General features: G+C 40.8%; 1 protein-coding gene across 1 annotated transcript in view; it reads right to left on the bottom strand.

Annotated features, from left to right (window-relative positions):
- Positions 1-23,114, bottom strand: part of CSMD1 (CUB and Sushi multiple domains 1) — a 1,433,388-nt gene that overhangs the window by 576,055 nt on the left and 834,219 nt on the right. The window contains exon 7 of the mRNA XM_065899861.1: positions 8,041-8,118. Coding sequence (XP_065755933.1) covers positions 8,041-8,118 — 78 coding nt within the window. The remainder of the gene's footprint in view (positions 1-8,040; positions 8,119-23,114) is intronic.

A 23,114-nucleotide genomic window follows, 5' to 3' on the forward strand; every position in this document is an offset into this window, starting at 1 on the left:
ACTCTTAATATATTATTTACACATTATATAATACATTATATGACACATAATATGTATTGTTATACAACATATTATATTGAACATATACATCATACATCACATAATAGTATAGAATGCACACCTTATGTACACCATATTACACATAATGTTCCCCATACACACCCCCATTCATATAAATGCACACACTAATATGCACACATACATACAAAAATAAGCATGATACATATAATACACTACGATAAGTGATACAGAGGAAAGCAGAACAGGTAACAAGAGGGGGTAAAGTGATGTATGGGCAAGGCGTGTGAAAGTTAGCTAGGGTGACCAGTGAGAGCCTACGCAGAAGGTAACTTTTGAGAAATGATCTGAAGGGAGGGAGGGATGACTGGGGTGACCATTTCAGACAGGAAATAGAGAAGAAAAGACTGGGGTGGGAGTGTGTCTGAGATCCTTAAGAAACAGCCCCAAAGCTAGTGGACAAGGGCCAGAGGGAGAGGGGATGGGATGGGGAGGTAAGGAGGTCCTGTAGGTCTCTGTAAGGAATGTGGGTTCATTTTGGCTGTGATGGGACGGCGCTGAAGTGTTCTGAGCAGAAGAATGATGTGATTCTACGGATATTCCCTCCTGATCCCTCTGGATGAGGTATGGAGATCTCGACTGCAGGGAAACAGGCAGAGACAGGGAGACGGGGTGAGGATGATGCAGTAATACACCTAAGGACATTGGTGGTTTGGAGGTAAAGAGAAATGGTCGGCTTCTGACACATGCTGGGAGGCAGCAGGCTGGCTGGTGCCTGGGGGCAGGGGTGGTGCCAGGCTCTAGGTCCCTAACAGGAAAAGCAATGGCCTTTTTCTGAGACAGGAAAGAGATGCCTATCACACGTGGGCATGAAAATCTTGGGTGGGCAGGTTGATATAACAGTCTAGAAATCTAGAGAGAAGTCTGGGGTCATTAATCAGACATGCCTCTTTCCGTTCTGGGAGTGGATCACACTGAAACTACTTTCCAAATGATGAAAATTATTGGGATGGCTTGCCTTTTCTTTATCTCTCATTCTGCCCCTATTAATAAAGATTAATGGTTTCTTTTTTCCTTTTCCTTAACTTCCACTAATCCCTGTTTATGGAGAAAGGATTGAAAGGAGAGACTTTTCCTGGGCTGAGCCCATTTTTGGCTGACAGGAAGGGAAGAAATTATGCAAGACATAAGATTAACCTTTTTTTTTTCCCTCTTAGCACAGTGGAATATAAGTAAAAAGAGAATATTACATACTAGTATATTCCATTTGCTCTTAAATTATCTCAAACATAAGAAAACAATGACTATGAACGCAGCAATTTTAGTGACAAGTGGATAATACAGTATGACCCAGCACAGATGGGAAAGTCACTTATTATGGCATATTTTAGAAAGTGGATTAATGAGTCACACCATGTTAAAAAGATAAATCAAACATTATATCATTAGGACTGCATCTTTAACTCTTTAAAGTCATTAAGGTATCATTTTGCACTGTTGTCCAAAAAGTGGAACTACAAAAGTTTTAAAATGTGCCCTTCCAAATAATTATGTCCAAGACAAAAGAAAAACCAGAGAAAAATGGAACTATTGTTATTATAAAAGACAATATTTGATCAATTGCTTTTCATTAACAGGGCTTCACGTATTTTTTAAAGGTAGGGAAAAATTCACGTATTGGAAAAAAAGGCAATGAAAGAAATGGTTTACAGTCAAAAGTAGAAGAATCTTAGGGTCATTTATTTCATAATGGTCTGTTGTTGTTTTTTCCCAAGGGTTTATAAGGCAATGCATTATACTTTTCCATTTTTCCACAATGTTTAACTTGGCTTTACATTAAATAATGACTCTGAACCCATGTCCTATCCTGCTTGGGTATAAACTGTTGTAACTGCAAATGCTTAATACACCACTGTGCCATCAATTTATCTGAGTGAGTTACAACAAATCAATATTGAATTTGTAAAGCCATTGGTCTTTAATTTTACATGGGGAGAACAATCTCTAGCTGGAAAATAACCACCAAGGTTTTTGCTTGCCCTTCTCCCTACAGATTTTTATATTTTGGAGTTAGAAGGGCAGTAATGGATTACCTACCCTCCTGACTCTCACACTTAGGTTGCTAACATTGTATTCTGTGGAGGAGAATGTCAAGGAGAAGAGGAAGAAAGTCATCTACAGTTACCACCATTTAAAAAGGGTGGCAATTTAACAATCCTATGTTATTGAGAGGTTCCAATTCCAGAATAAAGAGAAGCCTTCCATCACTCAGTGATGAAAGAAAGATGGTGGGGGGGGGGATGTTGACTGAATTTATTCCAGGTGCCCTTCCTGCTGTATGTTGCCCAATTATGCTTCAATCCTTTAAATAGTGAGAAATTTAGAGCATTACGCAGAATTAAAACCGTAATTATCTTTGGGCTTTCCTGAAAACATCATTAATCAGTAATGAATGAGACTGATGAAAAAACCAAACTTGTAAGTCATTTCATTCTAAGAATTAACGTAGGAAATCACCCTCACTGTATAGATGAGTTGAAATATCTCCACAGCCTTTCACATCACTCCACCCTATGGTTAAGTTGATGCATGTTAAGGACTAAAGTGAATTGCTAAGGGTTAACTGGTAACATGAAATCAGGGCAGGACGGAGGAACTGACTTACTTAGTGATTCCAGGGCAAAATTCACAAAGGATTCATCAGATTCCACTGAGAGGAGTAAAAGAGAAAATCTGTAGGGCTTTTGCTCCACAATAATGGATATTTTTCCTTCCTTCATTTATTTAATCAGTAAATACTTGCTAAGTGCTGGCTAGCCTGGGCTATCAGAGGATGAGGAAGTGTGTAATTCAATGTGGGTGTCAGACAAGAAGCACTTCCCAGAGGAGAACTCAGCTCTCAAGTGGCTCATTGTGGACCAAACGTATAAAATCAAAGGAGATCTAGGGAGAAAAAGGGGAGACAGGCTGAGAATAGGCTGGAATCCGGGACTGTGGGATACAGGCACCACCTATCCTTCAAACAGAACAATGAAGAGCTTGGTTTTTTTTGTTTGTTTGTTTTTTGCGGTACACGGGCCCCTCACCGCTGTAGCCTCTCCCGTTGCGGAGCGCAGGCTCAGCGGCCATGGCCCACGGGCCCAGCCGCTCTGCGGCATGCGGGACCCTCCCGGACCGGGACACGAACCTGTGTCCCCTGCATCAGCAGGCGGACTCTCAACCACTGCGCCACCAGGGAAGCCCAAGAGCTTGTTTTTAATCTATGTACCAGCTACTGTATATTGGTATAAATTTTTTTAATGTACTAGTCACAAAACCCTGTCTTTCCCCGGTTATAACACATGATACAGGTTCCCTCAATTCAGCACTGGAATGGCCTCACTGCTGTGACCCTAGCAGCCTTCCGTCACTAAACTACAAGCTCCTTCTGGTGGTCTGTGAAACCCTCACCTCCCCCTGTCCAGGGCCTCCAGCTCTTTCCCAGCACTTCCTAGATTCCCTCCTGATGCTCAGGGGACTGTCAGGAGGACTTAACCAGGCTTGCGCCTGAAACTGCAGGAAGGCATGGCTCCTTGCCTGGTCTAGTGCTTTGTTTTTAACCATCTGGATCTTTGGGTAAAGTTTGCCCTCAGTGGTTCACCAAAATCTTGACCGCTTTCCATCATCTTAAACAGGGTCCGAACAGGAAATTAATGCCACCCTCGAGGAGAGTAATGTACACCAGTATTCCTTACAAAGGGGCTGCTTGTATCCGAGTACACCTAGAGATGCCACCAGGGGTAGTGTAGACACTTGGAACAAGGTAACAGTCAAGCTCTTATCACCCCCTGGGCTAGAAGCAACAGGGGAGAAAATGAGCCCTGAAAGCCAGGGGGAAAGACCATTATAGGGTCAACCCCTTTGAGAGGACCTGTGACCTTTGGCCTCTGCACCTTCAAGCACAGCCAGTTTGAGGGGATTTTGCAAGAGTGATAAATACCCGGCTCTCACAATCATGCTTCCCTCCAATCGCCTGCTGGGGCTTCTTACTGGCAGAACACAACCCACAACCACAAGAGGACAGTTATTATTTTTAGTTTCCACATATAAGTGATATCATATGATATTTGTCTTTCGCTGTCTGGCTTACTTCACGTAGTATGATAACCTCCAGGTCCATCCATGCTGCTGCAAATGGCATTATTTCATTCTTTTTAACAGCCCAGTAATATTCCATTGTATATATATGTACCACATCTTCTTTATCCATTCACCTGTCAACGGACATTTAGGTTGCCTCCATGTCTTGGCTATTGTAAACAGCGATGGGGAGGGATAGATTGAGAGTTTGGGATTGACACATACACACTACTATATTTAAAACAGATAAACAACCAGGACCTACTGTATATCACAGGGAACTCTGCTCAATACTCTGTAATAACCTAAATAGGAAAAGAATTTGAAAAAGAATAGATATATGTATACATATAACTTAATCACTTTGTTGCACACCCGAAACTAACACAACATTGCTAATCAACTATACGCCAATACCAAATAAAAATTTTTTTAAAAAAGAGGACAGTTGCTACTGTCATCCATTCCTGCCAGGTTGTAATTAAATAAGCTCCTCACTGGTGCTTGGTAGCAGACACAGTCTTAGATTAGGGGGTAAAGGGATAATTACACAGCCTTTGCTGTCACATTTCTTACTCTGTGAGGCATCTCAGGAAGAAGGCTCATAAGTAAAAAATGTCTATATACAATGAAAACTACCAAAATAGAGACCCACACAAGTGAGGTGGGATGATAGTTAACAGTGGCTGTCAGACCCTACACTAAGCATTTTTTGAGTATTTTGTTATATCCTTTTCCGAACCCTCAGGTGGAGGAACTGAGGTTCAGGGCAGTTACGTACCCTGTGTCAGAGAGGCCTGTATGCTTGAATTTAACCTCGAGAACAGCAGAGGCTGTGGTCTCCAAGAGAAACCCAGCTCTCAGGGTAAACCAGAAATACAGAGACTACAGTTTATTGAATGGCGTGGAAAATAACGAGGCCAATACCAAAGGCACCATATTTAATATAAATACTGAATGTAAATAAATTAGCTAATCTGTATATAAATGATTTAATAATAGTGTCAGTAACTGACACGTCTGCAGCAAGTGTCACCACATGTATAAAATATATGCATCACCTTCATGTTCCCTCTCACACCCCATCAAAACGGTAAGGGGTTTATCACTTCCTAGGTGAAGGCTGTGTCCTGGGTGAGGCTTCAGAGGCCTGTGTTCTGGGCTCACCTCCTATGAGGAACCAAACTATTTCCTAAGATCTTACAGAACAAGTTCAATGCTCTGGATCTTACCTCCTCCTCCAGCAAGTAAGATCCCAGCCGTTTAGATCCTTGGTTGACCTACTATGAATAGTCTTTATGTCTCCTGTTTGCGTATGTAAAGTTCCCAACAGGTATGGCTGGCGGAATGCCCACTATATGCTGTATACTGGAACAAGCAGTTTACAAATACCTTGCTTCATCTACTCAAAAAGAATCATTACCATTTTACTTTTATAAATGATAAAACTTGGACTTGAATATGATAAATACTTTTACAACTATTGAATCCTTGTCTCTCTAGCTTCAAAGCCTATGTCCTTTTCTCTATGAAGCAATTAATTTAGTTTCCTCAGCCACATCTTCTGCATAAATAACATTTTACTATTTATTACATTGCTAATCTTAGAAGGCATTCCTCATTTCCTCTAATGATTAATTTTCAAGTCTAACAAAAAAATAGTTTAATACTATTGGGAGAAAGGGCAGAACACTTTCTAACACCAATGAGTTATGACTCATTTGTCAATTTGTGTTCAGATAAGGACCCAGACACATTCTTTTCATTAAAAAAACTCTGGCTGAATGTTCCACTAGCAGATAAATTTGATGTCTACTTGACTGCTATCAGACCTCATATTGATTTGATATAAGGGTTCACCTGATATGTAGTTCTATGTTACTGTGGATCATTTCTGCAAGGTTTTTGATCCATAAAATATAAATTTCAAAGTAACTATACATACCACATCCCCCATTCTACTGAACATTCCAAACTAATGAGAACAAAATATTAAAACTTTAAAAGAATGACCTCCTTTCTTCCTGCCCTCCAGTAGTTTTGTCCTTCATTATTTGTAAGTCCAGTTTAATTTGAACAGTACTGCCCATGATTATCCAAAAAGAGGTACAATGAAAACAGGAAGTGCATTTACAGGTTGATTTGTGTGTATGTGTGAGACCTAAGGGCCTGAACTGCAGTCAGAGACTGAAGGATCCCCCTTGAATAGACTGTGTGTGTCCCCAAAATTCATATCTTGAAGCCCAGACCTCCAAGGTGATGGTATGTGGAGGTGGGTCCTTTGGGAGGTGATAGGTCATGAGGGTAGAGACCTCATGAATTGGATGAGTTCCCTTATAAGATACCGAAAAGGTGATCTCTCCCTCTCACCACCCTATGAAGATACAGTGAGAAAATAGACTGCTGTCTGTGTTAGGAAGTGAGTCCTCATCAGACACTGAATCGACCAGCACCTTGATCTTGGACTTCCCAGCCTCCTGAACTATGAGAAATAAATTTAAATCACCCAGTCTATATTATCTCAAAATGTCTAAGACACATCTGTGTCTGAAGCCTACATCCTAGGGGTCTGGGTTTACCTCTCTGTCCTCCCCAAGTGCCAGAGGATAGGGTCATTATACAGAGTCGATGGACTATCATTACACAGGCAATCACTAGGAAGCCATAAAATAGGGATATTAAGAAAGCAGAGGTAGGTTAATCTACAATGTGATTTTTAAATGATCATTATTGCTGTTTGTATTTGCTTTTTAGTTTTAATGTGATATTTGTCATGGATAAAACCTCACACACAAGCCCAATATATCACGCAGATAAAAGTAGAGTTGGTTGAACTGAGGGTGCTCCAAGTGACCTCAAGCGTCCCGCATGTACCAACTGCTATTAGTGGCAAACCAAATAAAATACATAGATCCCAACCACTGGGATTCTTCACCAAGAGAGCAGGTCAGCAGGAACACCACAAGAAGAGGTCACCAGGAATGAATAGAAAAGGTACCCCAAGAGGCTGAAAATTTTTAAAAGAACATGATGCAGGGGAAAGAACCACCCTGGAAATAAACCCACTTGAGAATCTCAACAGAGCCTTCTAATGTGCAGTGAGCAGGATAGGCAAACCCATAGTGAAACTGTGACAAAATGCAGAGGTTAAGAACACAGGACTGGGGGAACAATAGGAGGAAACAGCTAACCGTGCCTGGAGAAGTCAGGAAAGGGTTCCAATGGTGAGGCTCTAAGACCACCTGGGCTTCTGCATGCAAGGAATGCGGCGAGGACACTTCTAGCAAAGGCACACATGACACAGTCTACTGGTCCTTTTGGCTAAATTATGGTGAAGGGTGTTAAGGAAGAGATACCAGAAAAGTAGGTGCCAGGGGACACTTTCATTTATCCAACAGCTATTGGCCGGGTGCCTACTATGTGCTGGGCACATCCAGATAGAACCCTATACATGTGGTCTTCATATCCTGGTTTTCTTTGAAGGGATATAGATGTTGCCTGGAACTATTTTATTCTTTAGTCCACGGATGATCAAGAACATTTTAATAGGAGAATGACAAGACAAGACTCCTGTGCCCCAAAGATCAATCTGGTATGTGTGGTGTATACTAGAATGGAAAGAGAAACTGGGATCAAAACACCTGAGAGTGGAACAGCTGTTTAACAGAGAAATCGGGAAGGTCCAGTCTCAGTGACTGATGAGGGTAGAGAGCAAAGACGGGTTTGAGATGCATTTAGGAGATAAGATGAATACACAGTGTAGATTCTCTCTCCCAGCAAATACTTTGAAGGTAGGAAAGCAGAACGAGATGAAGTGGGAAAAGCAGTTTATAGAATTACCTCTCCAAAACCGCTCCCTCTAATGGACATATCAATCCTCATACAGAAAGAAAGAGGACTTACAGACAGAGTTTTTATGGCTACTGTCCTTGCTGGGAAGCATCTTGACTCCTCTTGACTTCAATTCAATCGCCTTTTTCACTGGAAGAAACAAAATAAAACCATTATTAGGTACGACTCAGAGAGATATCATAAAATTGCGTTTTATCTTCACAGCATTTCCAGTCGTAACTGCCTTCTTACCAACCCCTGGAATATGGGATGCATTCTAAGGGCTGAATGATGCAAAGCAAATGAAGTATAAGAGCCTGTGAATAATTAACACAAGTCTATCAACCAGCAAGATCATATCTTATGACAGCAGTGTCAGAAGCTGAAAATAGTATGTGGTAGGATTACCATCTATACCCAAAGCTGCTTACCACCAGTGATGGCAAATTCTACAAATCATTATCATTTCGCCAAATGACCCAGCAGACTGCTCTCTCAACTTACGTGCAGTGACTAGAGTTTTCTAAATTTGCTACATACGTGAAAAATTTTGAAGAAAAATGAAATTTATTCATTCATTCACTCATCTAGTCATTTAATCACTCAAAGTTTAACAAATATCTATTGATGGGAAGCTAGTAGGAGGAAATGTTCTAAATGTGCATGATTAAATGCTAAGAACACCAGTACTTACAGACCCTCGTAACCTACAGGCAATATCAAAAATGTATGACATTGGTTGCTAAAGTCACAGTTCTCAGGCTTTAAGTTTCTTGAGTTTACTAGGTTCTGCATTAAATGTTTTAAGAAGTTCCACTTTTGTGGTCATTTCTGGGGAAAAAAAGTGGGAAGTCATTTGTGGGAAGAAAATAAATAATAGTTTAATTTAAAAATTTGTATTGAATATTAAAATTATCATATCTTTATTAAAATTAAAATATTTTAATTTAAAGATTTCTGGTTTACATATTTACATATGATTTACATATATGGACCTAGAGTAGCATGAAGACCTGGGCTCAAATCTTTGCTCACAACTTGCTAGCTATGTGGCCTGTGTAAGTTACTTAACTCAGAGCCTGTTAACTTATCTGCAAAAGGAGTGCGATGGTTACTTTTTATGTCTACTTGACTGGGGTCCAAAGTGACTAGATACCTTGTCAAATGTTTTCCTGGGTGCTTCTGTGAAGGTTGTTTTTGGATGAGATTAAGTTTTAAATCCACAGACTGAGTAGAGCAGACTGCCCCCCCTCCACGTGGGTGAACCTTATCTAATCAGCTGAAGACTGGAATAGAACACAAAGCTGACACTTTCCTGAGCAGAAGAGAATTCTTCCGGCCTGACTACCTTCATACTGGGTTATAATTTTTTTTCAATTTTATTGCTTTTTTTCCTTCCAATTTTATTGAGACATAATGCACATACAGCACTGCCTAAGTTCAAGGTGTATGGAACAATGATTTGACTTACATGTATAATCAAATAATTACCACAATATGTTTAGTAAACATCCATCATCTCATATTGATACAAAATAAAAGAAAAAGAACAAATTCTTTCTTGTGATGAGAACTCTTAGGATTTATTTTCTTAACTTTCATATATAACATATAGCAGTGTTAATTATATTTACCAAGTTGTACATTACATCCCTAGCACTTATTTATTTTATAACTGTAAATTTGTACCTTTTGACTGCCTTCAACTAATTCCCCCTCCCTCCACCCCTCGCCTCTGATAACTGCAAATCTCATCTCTTTCCTATAAGTTTATTTGTTTTCCTTTGCTTGTTTTTTGAAGTATAACTGACCTAAAACACTATGTCAGTTCCTGGTGTACAACACAGTGATTTGATATTTCTGTACATTTCAAAATGGTCAGCACTGTAAGTCTAGTTACCAGCTGTCACTGTACAAAGATGCTACATAATTACTGACTATATCCATCCCTGTGACTCACTTATTTTGTAATTGGAAGTTTGTGCCTCCTAATCTCCCTCACCTATTTCTCTCCCCCGACCCCTCTTTTTTGGCAACCACCAGTTTGTTCTCTGTGTCTTTGACAATGTTTCTGTTTCATTACATTTGTTCATTTGTTTTGTATTTTAGATTCACATAAAAGTAAAATCATCCAGTATTTATCTTTGTCTGACTGCCTTCATAGTGGGATACTAATTTTTTTTCCTGCCTTCAGATTCAAACTGAAACACTGGCTTTTCCCGGGTCTTGGTCCTGCCAGCCTTTGAACTAGAACCACACCATTAGCTCTCCGGGTCTCCAGCTTACTGACTCACCCTGAAATCTTGGGACTTCTCAGCCTCCATAATTATGAGAGACAACTTCTTATATTTCTTATATAGGATGGTATGATATATATCATCCTATTGGTTCTGGTTCTCAAAACAGCCCTGACTAATACAATGGGCATGTTGATATCAAATGCAGGGAACACATATGTGTTCCCTGCACTATAATGAATGCACCATTTTTAGGAGCAGACCCTGGACATCATGTGCTCCATACACGACAGTGTTTGTTGCTATTTTTGGATCACTTGCATTCACATGGCTTCCCCAGAGGAGGGAATGTCCTTCCATCGCTGATGTTACTGGACATTTGTTCCCTCTCCCTGTCCCTTCCCCTGGTCACTGAATTTTCTGACCCTCTGGGTACCATGTGTCTGTGGCTCTACCTCTCAAGGCTCTCATCCCACTTCCCATCTGGCCTCTTCACGGTGACATTTGTACACTACCTTATATTTAAGGAAGCATCTTCAAACACACCATGGTATTTAACTCTTTCCACAACCCTCTGAAGTAGGTATTATGAAGATCCTTACTCATATTAGGAAATCAAGGTTCACAGATTTGTTGAGAGGACATAGGGAGTAAGATGTGGGATTTGGATTCAAATCTTCCCACTCAGAACCCAACACCCTTCACTGTATTCTGCCCACTTGACAATGGAAGGCATGGAGGTAGAGACTGTAGGATCCCGACACATGGAAAGAAGCTGAAAACGCTGAAGAGCTCTGTACCTGGAATTCAAATCATCGCAGTGACACCAGGGTTAAACTGCCAGGATAGTCTATTGACTCTGTTATTTCTTTTCTCTCTGCACTAACAAAATAAAAGCTGATTCTCTCCCATTTCCCACCTTCCTCCCAAAAACCAAGCTTTGAATTCAAGAAAAGAAGCAATTTCCTCACGTTGGTATTGACAATTCCTTTCCTTGTCAAAGGAGGCATTGAAGAAAACCTCCCCAAAGGAGGTTATTATAGGAAGTTGCTTCAGAAGTAAGGGGAGGTGCTGGCATTTGAGCAGGTTCGGGAGCAGGTGGGGAGATGGTGGCTTTCACCAGTGCTGAGATGCATGACAACTACAGGTAAGCCATGGATGCAGGGCATCTGATGTTTGGAAACTGGTCACAAGGCATTGAGGGTGAGGCAGGGGCCATCTCTGATGGGGCCTGTGGTCAAGCTGAGGGATGGCCTCTCGATGGATGTCCAGGAGAAGAGGACCAAGGAGCACTCCTGTGATGGGGAGCATCCTGAGAGGACGTCTTGGGGTACTATGGAATGAGGAGTGTGTGTGGTGGGGTGCTGCAGCATGGTGTAGAAAATGGGAGGACCCAGACAGTGACAGACGCCGATGCTCACCAGTGGACTGAGAAGAAGACTCAGGGTCAGATATGATTAGAGAGAGGTACTGATCTTTGCTACGGAGCCATTTCATAATCATTGCACCAACAAAATGGCAAGCTGGTACTATTTCTACCCCCCCCCATCCCTCATCTGCTGCATCTGTCCTTGAACATGGAAATCTCTCTGCCCAGCCCTGAGGGGAGGGAAGGAGGAGGACTCTGGATGGAGGACAGGAGGGGCTTCAGGGAGGTGATGAGGCGAAAGACCCTTTGAGGAGGGTCCCTTCCTTTTCTTCACAACATTGCCAAGAACCAGGGCTGTCCAGAAAGAGGATGTGTTAACTTGAAACAAGTTAGAACTCAGAGGAGGGGAGAATCCACAGCAGTACAGCACCATCGTACTGAAAAAAAAAAAAAAAAAAGTTCCCTGGTGGATGTTAGCTTCACTCAGCTACATACAACTACTTTCTGTCCTTTCCAGGGAGAATGTCCTTCCCCTCTCTGTCCATGACTGACCCCTAATTAAGCTAAGCCTGCTCCTTGGACCCTCCCAGCTCCCTCCCCCGGCCCCAGCAGAAAGAAGTCAGAGTCCACTGCAATCCTCCACACACATCAGACTTCTCTCAGAAAACCCAATCCTACCATCTGCCTCTGGTGTCCTTGGAAATTCCTATACCAGATGGTAGGATTCAATGTCTAACACCATAGTTTACCCATAATGGGGAGCTCAGAAAATTCAAATAAATAAAATGCAAAATTGTTTCAAACAAACTTAAGTTACTAAATACAGGAACAGAAGCCACTGAGAAACCTCACAAACCACAGAGGAAACTGTTTCACATATATACACCAACTACTGACAAACTGAAGAAATCAGGGTTTGGAATTTAAAACATAAGCTCTTTTTTTGGACTTATTATTAACTCAGAGGATTATCGTGATTTTATTAATACTTCTCCAGGCTAAAAAATTCCCTCTAAGTGGCACGTGAAAAGAATATTCACAATCATTGATAGCAATAATAGTGAAATCCTTGGAAATCCTTTGAGTTGCGAGAGCTTACTATACAGGTGCATGCACGCACACACATATATACACTTTCACATTTATTTTATATTTTATTTATATGTTATGCATTTTTACATATTATACACTATATATGTTATATATTAAATATTTTACATATCATATATATATTATTGTTGTATACTTAAATATTTTACATTTATTATATATAAAACAATATGTAAAATATTTATGTATATAACATACATAATTAATATATTGAGCTTTCTTATTGTTAGAAATGTTCTTGTTATCTAATTTAATTTGTCTTATAATTATTTAATCAACAGCTTTCTATTAAATTTGGCAAGCAATTACAGTCCATAAGCTATTAATCTTTTGTATTTATCAATACATTGTCTTTTTATATTGTCACCTTAGCAGATATGATAATTCAAACTCCATTATATATGTTACCTTATTCTTGAACTAGGAAAACAAAATATTTCAGAAAAATATTTTTGGTTCATGTGTTGTTTAGAAACTTTTTTGTTTTCCTTTATTATTGGGGGAAAAAATCTAAACTTCTGGATTATCTCAGAGATTTTTTGTTAATCTTTTTCATTTTGAAGAGAAAAATAAATGATTTGAAAATAATATATTTTGAGGAATCCCAGTGGTTTGCATTCTTTCACTTACTGTAAAGCTTACTTTTTTTTCTAAGCATTTACACCATAATGTTTTAGAAATACTTTCAAAATATTAATTTGCTTCATTAATAGATCCAATTATAGCAACCCTTACTTAAATCATTTAACATTTCATTAGATTTTACGTGTTTTATATTGACGAAGAGTCATCAAAATTCATATCACTTTATATTTTTAACACATAAATTTTTTTTCAAACTGTATCAAAGTATTTCTAAGAATCCCTAAGAATCACTAAATATCTCAGTATGGACCCACTTTCCTATTCTCTGTTAATTATATAAACGCATAGCTCATGTTGACGCTGATAAAAATCAGTTTAATCATATGACCTTATATGGTTGTTATCGTGGATGATGGAGCCATTCCCATCTAAAACCAGAGCCTCCACCTCGGTCTGCACTGGGGCTCATCACCTAAATAACATGATGCCATCATTTTCCTCCTTCCTCACAATCATTTTTTCTTTTCTGCTTGATCAATCCCATTATTATACAAACATGTTTCACTTCCCATCTTTAAGAACCGAGACAAAGCAAACAAGCAAAAAGGCAAGCATGTGAGCAGCGAACAAATAGAACTCTTTCCTGCCCATACTCCCCACAGCTGCCTGGCCCTTTCCTCTCCTCTCCTGGGAACAGGGAGAGGAAATTCCTCCAGTGAATCATTTTCTTTTATCTCTTCCCATTCTCTCCTGAACCTGAAAACAGCCCTATCAAGGTGAGTTGTCACCTCCCTGTTGCTAGATCTTGTGGTCAGTTCTCCAGTTCCTCTCTGTCTGTGATGTGAGGTCCCCTCCCCCCATGTCCAGACCCCACATGCTCCGGTTCTCCTCTGATTCAATGGTCACTCCTTGTTCATAAGTCTGAGCATCGCCCTGTGATGCTCTGGTATTTATCGCCATATTTTTAAACTTTCCATGCACTCCCTTGACCAATATTCAATAGAAGTATTATAATCATCTAATAAAATATCATTAATATTACAGTATTATTAATGAGTCGTAATTTTTTAAATTACTATGTATTTGACACTCTGCAAGGTGCTTTATATACATCCTGTTTCATTCTACCACAAAGTTATAAGATTTATGGTGTTTATTATGGAGAAAAAATGAGCTACAAAGAGGTTAAATAATTTATCCTAGATTACAGGGCTTAAGGTGGAAGAGCTGTCCTGGAGCTGGGGGTCTGATTCTAGAACCTGATCGCTTTACCAGGAGGAGATGCTGTCTCCTTTATAAATGATACCACTTGTTTTAAAATTTTCTTGTTGTAAACAGTTTGTTATTGCATTATACAATGTAATACTTAACGTAACTATATATTAGTAAACATGTCTTATCATACCACATTTTTTAAAATCAGAATTTAATTGACTCTTCAAACCATTATCTAACAAATCATTGAATGAACGTGTAGGTTAGCTGCTTAAACATGGGTTAAATATTTATTAATATTCATCCTGTTATAACAAAAAATATGTACTGAGTCACATACCATTGAGTGTGTTTTCCTTTTCTATTGAATTCTTTTATTATGATTGTAGTAGTATATGGACATTGTAGAAAACTTGGGAAAATCTAAAAATTATCACGAAAAAACTAAAAATAACTGAATGAATAAACCCATCACCTAGAGATGACTGCTGTTACCATCACTTTTTATGTATTTATTTACAACACTATGTATATTGCACATATAAGTTAATAGGACATTTCGGTAAAGACACATATATTTACAGAATAAAAATAAGACTGTAATGTATTTTTATTCTGCTTTTATGACTGTTTTGAGCATTTTTGCTTATTACATATTTCTCATTAGATAGTGTGTGTATGCATATATACATATATATCTTCCCCGCGCCCACCCCCCAGGCTTGAGGGATCTTAGTTCCCCAACCAGGGATTGAACCCAGGCCCCGGCAGTGAAAGTGCCATGTTCTAACCACTGGACCACCAGGGAATTCCCAATTTTTAATCAGATATTGAGGTCACTGAATACTTTTGAAAAACATTTTTAGTGGATTGGTCACAATATATTTAATCCCTTTACTCTTAGATATTAGCCTTTTTCTTACTTCTTGCAGTCGTATATGATACCAAACAGCTTCCAACACATCATTAAACTCTGATGTTTCAAGGGAAAAAAAGGGCTAGAGTTAGGATTCTTTGCTCAGGGCCTTAACACAGAGTGCTAAACTGATTTTTAGGAAACTGTACCCATTCCCCTCACCAGCTGAATATAAGAATATCTTGACTGTATCGCCTTTGCCAATGCTGTTTTATGTTAATTTAAAAAAAATTTTTGAAGTATAGTTGACTTACAGTGTTGTGTTAGTTTCTGGTGTACAGCAAAGAGATTCAGATAGAGAGAGAGAGAGAGAGAGAATATAAGACGTATACATGTTCTTTTCCAGATTCTTTTCCCTTACAGGTTATTACAAAACACTGAGTAGAGTTCCCTGTGCTGTACAGTAAGTAGGTCCTTGTTGGCTATCAATTTTATACAGCATGTAAAAGAGAACAGTTACCAATTTGATAACTGAAAAATGCCACCTCACTTTTATCCGCATTTCAAACAAGTAAGGTGCTTATTCCCTCGTTCTGTGAGATAAACTCTCCTATAACATATTGTCTCGTGGTCTACATAGCCGTCCCTCCTTATGCAGCGGGGACACGGCTGTTCTGACGCCCCCAGGGGCTGCCCGAAGCCGCAGAGGGGAGCGGACCCAGAAATTCCGCGTTTTCTCCTGCGCACGCGCCTGGGACCGAGATTAAACCCTAAATTGGGCCGAGTCAGAGACGAGCGCCAACAGCTCATCACACACAAGAGAACGAGAACCACCGGCCGCGCTAACAGTCGTGCGCCTGCGGCCTCTCTCGCCCTCACACTAGCTGACTCGACGAATTCAATGCCTTGCCCGTCGTAACTACGCACCGGTCACGTGCTGTGGCGTAACTTCGGCACTTGGAGGTGTGACAGCAAAACCAGCGCGCGCTTCTTTTTCCTCCGTCACAATGTCCCAGGCAGAACGCTCTTACCCGAGCTCCTAGCCACCTCAGCAGGCGAGTCTTTTTCTTCTCATTCGACAACTTTCCCTGAAAGGAAGCGCCTCCCGGCTTCCCTTGGGCACATTCCAGCGGCCAGCGTCACTCCTCCTGGGCTCTGGGGTCGTCCTTCAGTAAAACAAGGGTCACGCGGTACCGCGGCATCCCTTCTGACAAACGAGCGGCGGGACGGTCGGACCAGCGGCACTACAGGACAAGTCTCGCCCACAGCGCGAACCAGCTGACCTCGCGAGATTTCCTCACGCGACTCCGACCAGCGTGAAATTTACAACTTCTCAACTGTTGACTTTGGCGTTTTTCCGCTTATTGTTTTGGGACCGAGGTTGCCCTCCCTTCTCTGAAACCGAGGGCCAGGGGTGGGGAGCGCTGTTGTACATTATTTTATGAGGTTTAATTGTTACTGCAAAAAACCTGTTTTTAAATATAGAAATAATTGTTGCCTTGCCTTTGCTAGGTTACTCTGCCAGCAGCTCCCTTGTAGGCTTAGCCTCGCTCAGGAATTCCTACATTTTTCATCAGGTTATCGGATGTCCTGGAACGTGGACCCTTGAGAAAAACTGACAACCGAGTTTTAGTAAGTAGATTATCAAATTTCCTTTTGATTCTTAAATCAGCCAGTGTCCCTTCTTTGGTTGAGAAAACGGTCCTCTTTTCAAGCTTGGGGTTAAAAGGGATCTTTTGCATCTGAAATGTCACGGATATGTATTTATTATGCTTCACAGTATTAACAGTTTTGTTGTTGATAACTCCCTGTTCCTGGCTATCAGAATGTTTTCGTCTGATGTCACTTAACAGCACTATCGAATTGAAGGAGAAAACTTCCATGCGTGGAGTTATGATTAACACGCGGATACCCATGTCTGAGTAGTCTGAAGGGTTAGTGTGGGACACCCGCACACCCTTGGCTATTGCATTCTTTGCTAATTTAATGGGTAATTACAGTAACAGGCTTTATTGGAAGGAAGGCAATTAACTTTATTTGTCCCCATGTGCTTAAAAAATCATGGACTCCAATGAAACAATATGTTTCCCTGTGATTTAAGTTGTCAGAGATAAGAACATTCAGAATTTAACAGGGGACGCGTTGAGATTAAAAGATTTCTTACTTAGCTTTGTAGTGATTCATTGGGTTACTCCACACACTTTCTTTCAGGCACTTTCCTCCAAAATAGGGGGTGGAGGGCACCAAGAGATGAGAGGGGAGAAGGGGGGCACCAACTGGAGAAATTGGGGGGAAGGGAGAAGGGGAACAAAGGGGTGAGGTGCCCCCAAAGCAACTTTTCCCCTTCACCGTCTCCCCTTTATTGAGGTACAGGAAGTATTAGAGGCTTGTGAACAGAATCATCTCAGATAATCCACACATTCCAATAAAGACTGTGTCTTTTTCCCTTAACACACTCTTCTCATCTGTATTTTATGTGTGAAAATATTTCCTTCTGAAGTTTCCCAGTTTTCCCAGTCAGGCTACCAGAATCCATTGACCTTGCAGCCTGGACAACTGTTTCATAACAAGGTCAGGTTCAGTGGGGGTTGGTCGGGGGGAGGTCTGTCCAGGAAGCCCGGAGGCCTGAGCTCCAGTCTCACTTCTGAAATTTCCTGAAATCTTGAGCCACAGCCTTGCTTTTTGTCTCATCGATTAATTAAAGGGCTTGAATTTTAAGGCTTCTGATATTCTATTTTCTCATTCTGCATTATAATTTTCTCATTCTGCATTATAGGCAGATAATGCAGAATAAAGGAAAGTCAGTATTTAATTCAGAGCAGAGTTCCAATCTTCCCTCTATGGCTTATGACAAGGCAGACTTTGAGAGAATTAACTCCAGCGTTTTCTCCTGAATATAAGGATGAATTGCAGGAGTATCACTACGGATGCACAAGACGCTCCGTGCATAGTGAAAAGTGAGCTTCTGGGCAGGACTGTTAGGGAATGTTGAAGACCATTCACACAGAACACACTCTGGTCCTCGGACTGGACGAACACTATGCATTAAATACACATGGCTGCCAGCTCTTCCCCACGCTCCTGCCTTCCTGAGTCTCCTTTACCACTCACACGAAACTCTTCACTTCTGGTCACGAACTCTGTGACAGCAGCTGGGTGTCCTAGGATTTAACTCATTTCTGACACTATCTACCTGGAGACAGTGTCAGATCCCACAGGTCAAGGGTTCAGTCCTGCAGGACTGCCACAAACACACACACGCACACATTTCACATGCCAGTCCCAAGTCCAGGTTGTCACCGGTGCTCCTGAACGAACAGCTATAGATCAGAGGTTCCAAGGACCCCCTCCTCGGGTTTGATTAATTTGCTAGAGTCTCTCACAGAACTCAGGGAAACACCTGCTTGCGTTACCAGTTAATTAAAGAATATGATAAAGGATACAGATGAACAGTCAGATAAAGAGATACACAGGGTGAGGTCTGGGAGGGTCTCGAGCACAGGACCTCTGTACCCGTGGACTTGGGGTCACCCTCCCAGTGTGGATATGTTTGCTAAGCCTCTGAACCCCGTACTAGTGAGATTTTATGGAGGCTTCATCTTGTAGGCATGATTGGACACTTAACTCCTTTTCCAGCCCCCTCCCCTCTCTGGAGGATGTGGAGTAGGGCTGAAAATTTCGAGCCTTTAATCACAGCTTAGTCTTGGTGAAGAAGTTGTTAACTCCCTGAGTACCGTCCCCGAGGAATTAGGACCATGTCCTATCACCTTAATTTCCACCAGAGAAATTGGCATGTGCCTATCATCAGTAAGCCAATAGCAAGAAAATCCATAAACCAACGAAATAACCTAGTAGAGACAGCAATTATTTCTAGATTAATAAAAATATTGTGGTAACAATTAAACTCCCTATAAATTATATACAAACCATGAGACAATAATAGTCAGATTTACCTCAAAGAATAAATGAATAAAGACATGATTTTAAGTGCGAATAAAAATGAGATAGTATTTTTCAACTTCCAAGTTAGAAAACATTTTCTTTTATATGCTAAAATTCAATGTTGGAAAGGTGATATAGTCAAGCTATTCTCACATAGGAGGGCTGAGGGGAAATGGTACAGCTTTCCTAAAAATCAAGAGCCTTGATCAAAGAATCCTAACTCTAGCCTTTTATAGACCAAAAGTGAGGGGCGAGGAAAGGAGGGAAGTTACTGGAACATCACTTCAGCAACCACCTCTGCCTCTTCTATTCATGAGGTTGGTAGAAGCCTTCATTAGGATTAACTCGATTAAAACATTTGCATAAGGAATACAAGCTCCAATGTAATACATGTGTCCTGTAAGCCTCGGTGAGGACCTGTTGACAGTAAATCCCAGGACAGCCATTGCTTTTCTGCCACCATAAACCTTTCAATGCCTCTGACTGGTGTATTGTATTCACCCGCCTGACACTCTCCAGCAGGGGTGGCACTTCACGGTGGGAGAGAGCTCATATCTCCATGGCCCACATCTTTATTCTTTCACGCAAAGAATAAAAGCATATTTCTCGTCCATGACCCCTGGGGAAGCTCAAATGATATCTAGTGGCAGGCGTGTAAACTGAGCCCCGGGAGACTGATTTCAGGGGGCAGAGTTGTAAAGCCTTCAGACCCTGACCCTGTTCAAAGCAGCCCTACAAGGTGGGAGGCTCTGACTGCACCTTTGAACAACAGAGGACTGGGCTGCCCTAAAAACATTGATTTCTTTCCCTGGCTCTGCGCGATTCTGGAACAAACGCTGTTTCATTGGTGAAACTCCTGAGTCCAATCATTTTTCTTGCTCTGTAAGCAGCACTGCCCCCAAGATGTGGGATGCATGGGCTTGTACTTGGGTGTGTGCTCCTGTGGGTGTAGGATTGTAGATTTTCGGCAGTGAGGACCAATAGGAGCTTCTGTAGGTCAGCTTTTCCTAATCAGTCCTGTCAGACGATTCACCAGGTTTATACCATCAACACCAAAAAGTTAACTGGCCCACCGGGAGACTGAGTTCATCATTTTCCCTTCAGCTGCTGATAACAAGACAACTTATGGCATTCTAACGCGTGGAAGGAAAGAGAAAGATATTTTTTAATTGTTTTGTTTCTGAATTGGAAAGGTATTTTCGGTTGAAAAGTATTTGCTTCTTCCCCACTTTTACTTCAATTATTATGACTTTGTAAGTACTATTATTTTGATACTTTCCCCATTGCTTTTGGAAAAGCCTCATTAATTTCATTAAATGGTATATTAAATCAAACTTAATGTGCTGAAAAAAAGGGACAAAATGTAAGTTCTTTACATGGGAATAATAAAATTTCTCTCTGAATGAATTGTCATAAGACACTTTTGAGAAATTAATTACTGGGCATTTTCCAAGAGATGCTTGATGAAGGAAATAGGGAATGAAGAGCCGTTCAGTGGCTGATGATTTCTGATAGAAAACACTGATAAACCTAAATATCACAGAGACTTATCACACCTTCCTCTTTCCTCCTCTCCTCCCATCACCAAAACCCCTACAAAGCCGGTACAAAGGGAGCGGATTTAGTGTATGTTTTGCATGTAGGGATGAGTCAGAAACTTAAACAGTTATTGTAAGAGATCAAAATGCAGATATCTTCAGCTTGGGGAAGCAGACATTTGAAGGCAAAAACATATAAATATAATGACATCGAACTTCCATAAAAGTTAAGATGAACTTGAAAGTGACTTTAATAGTTTGAAGCCTCAAAGCTAAGGAATCAACAAATTGATTAACCTACTAATCTTGACTAAACATAAGACAGTGTTTGCCTTGACCTAAAACAGATCTGAAAGCATTCTGTCATGAAGAGAATCTGCTCTCTTATATTTGAACTTTGATCTAGAAATCTTACCTGTTGCCAATATTCCCAATATATCCCCATTGATAACTCACCTTAGAAAAGAACACAGTGGGAAAAGTCCCCATTAGTAGGACTATTCAGTCCAGGCATGAAATGTGTGTGTTATAACATAGCATTCTGTAAATTGCTCTGAAATAGCTTTTTTCTGGATTCTAAATTATGAACTGAAGTTCTTTTAGGTTAGGTGTTCTAATTAGACCATCATGCGTATACTGAGATATGGCGGTCTAGAGAGAATGAGATTGTGTAGGGAAGTAAGTCGTGGTTTTGGGTGTGCTGAGTTTGATATGCCTATTATTAGACTTGGAGCTAAGAATTTGACTACATGAGACTGAGCAGGGGAAAGACTCAGGCTAGAGACATGCATTGGGGAATCCTCAGCCTACAGATGCAGCTGAAAAGCTGGAAATAGACGAGATCAACTTCCCTAGCAGTTCTCCAAGAGTACCGCATATGCCTGGGGACCCCAAAACTGTCTGGGGGCCCTATTAGGCTGAAACTGTTTTCACATTCATACCAAGATATTTGTGCTTGTTTCACTCTGTAAAAAACCTGCTGGAGCCTCAGCGTGAATCAAGGCAGGGGCACCAACAGGACCTCAGTCATTGTATTCCTCATGGTGCTTAAGTGAAGGATGCCAAGGAAGAAGCGATGAAAATAATCAATTTTATGAAGTCTAAACCCTTTAGTGCGTTGCTTTTTAATGTTTTGCTTATGAAATGGGAAGTAACTTTTACCGTACTTCTGCTGCATAGCAAAGAATGATGCTGGTCTTGAGGAGAAGGGCTTGTGCAATTCTTTGACTTCCGAGATGAACCAGCTGCTCTTTCATGGACCACCATTTTTACTTAAAAAGAAGACTAACAGTCATGATGAGTGTACTTGTTTTTATTGCTGCCTAAAAAATTAGAGTGGACTCTCTGTATCTGCAGGTTCCACATCCTTGAATTCAAGCAACGACAGAAAATATATATTTTTTAATTTCCAGAAAGTTCCAAAAAGCACAACTTGAATTTGTGATGTGCTGGCAACTATTTTCATAGCATTTACGTTGCATTAAGTATTATAAGCAATCTAGAGATGATTTTAAGTATACGAGAAGATGTGCATAGGTTATATGCAAATACTAAGCCATTTTATAAAAGGGACTTGAGCATCCATAGATTTTGGTATCTGAGGGGGTCCTGAATCAATACCCCACAGATACCTAGGGACAACCATACCACCAACAGTACTTAAAACAGTAAGAATGTATTGTCTCATGATTGTTTAGGTCAGAAATCCAGGTACAGCTCAACTGGATTCTCTGGCCTGGGTCTAACATGTAAGGAGTTGGCCAACCTGACTTCTCATCTGGGGGACCTGGATACAATCTTCGCCCAGGTTCAGTCAGGCTGTTGGTGGTTGGACTGAGGCCCGCATCTTCTTGCCGGCTGTTGACCTGGGGTTACTCTCAGTTCCTGGAGTCCACCCACCCTTCCCTGCCGTGTAGTCCCATCCATCTTCAATGAAATGGAGAATCTCCCTCATGATGAATCTCTCACACACAGACTCTCTCTTCCAAGGAGAGCTCCTAGGCAGGGCTCACTGGATTAGGTCCAGGCCACTGAAGACAGTGTCCTTTTCTTAAAGTCAACGGTACCATATAATGTAGCCGAATCACAGGATGGACATCTCGTCATATCACTCAAAGAAGGAGCACCAGACAAGGTCAAGGGTCGGTGGGATCGTCTTAGAATTCTGCTTATCATCTTCAGACATTCAGGTTTTCACATTTAGGCACAGTATTTGCTGTTACTTACCTGAAAATAGTCAGCTATTTCCGGAAAAGTAATTGGATGATGTTTTTTCTGATGATGACATTTGAGTG

Source organism: Phocoena phocoena, chromosome 21 (genome assembly GCF_963924675.1).
Source record: "Phocoena phocoena chromosome 21, mPhoPho1.1, whole genome shotgun sequence".
NCBI lineage: Eukaryota > Metazoa > Chordata > Mammalia > Artiodactyla > Phocoenidae > Phocoena > Phocoena phocoena.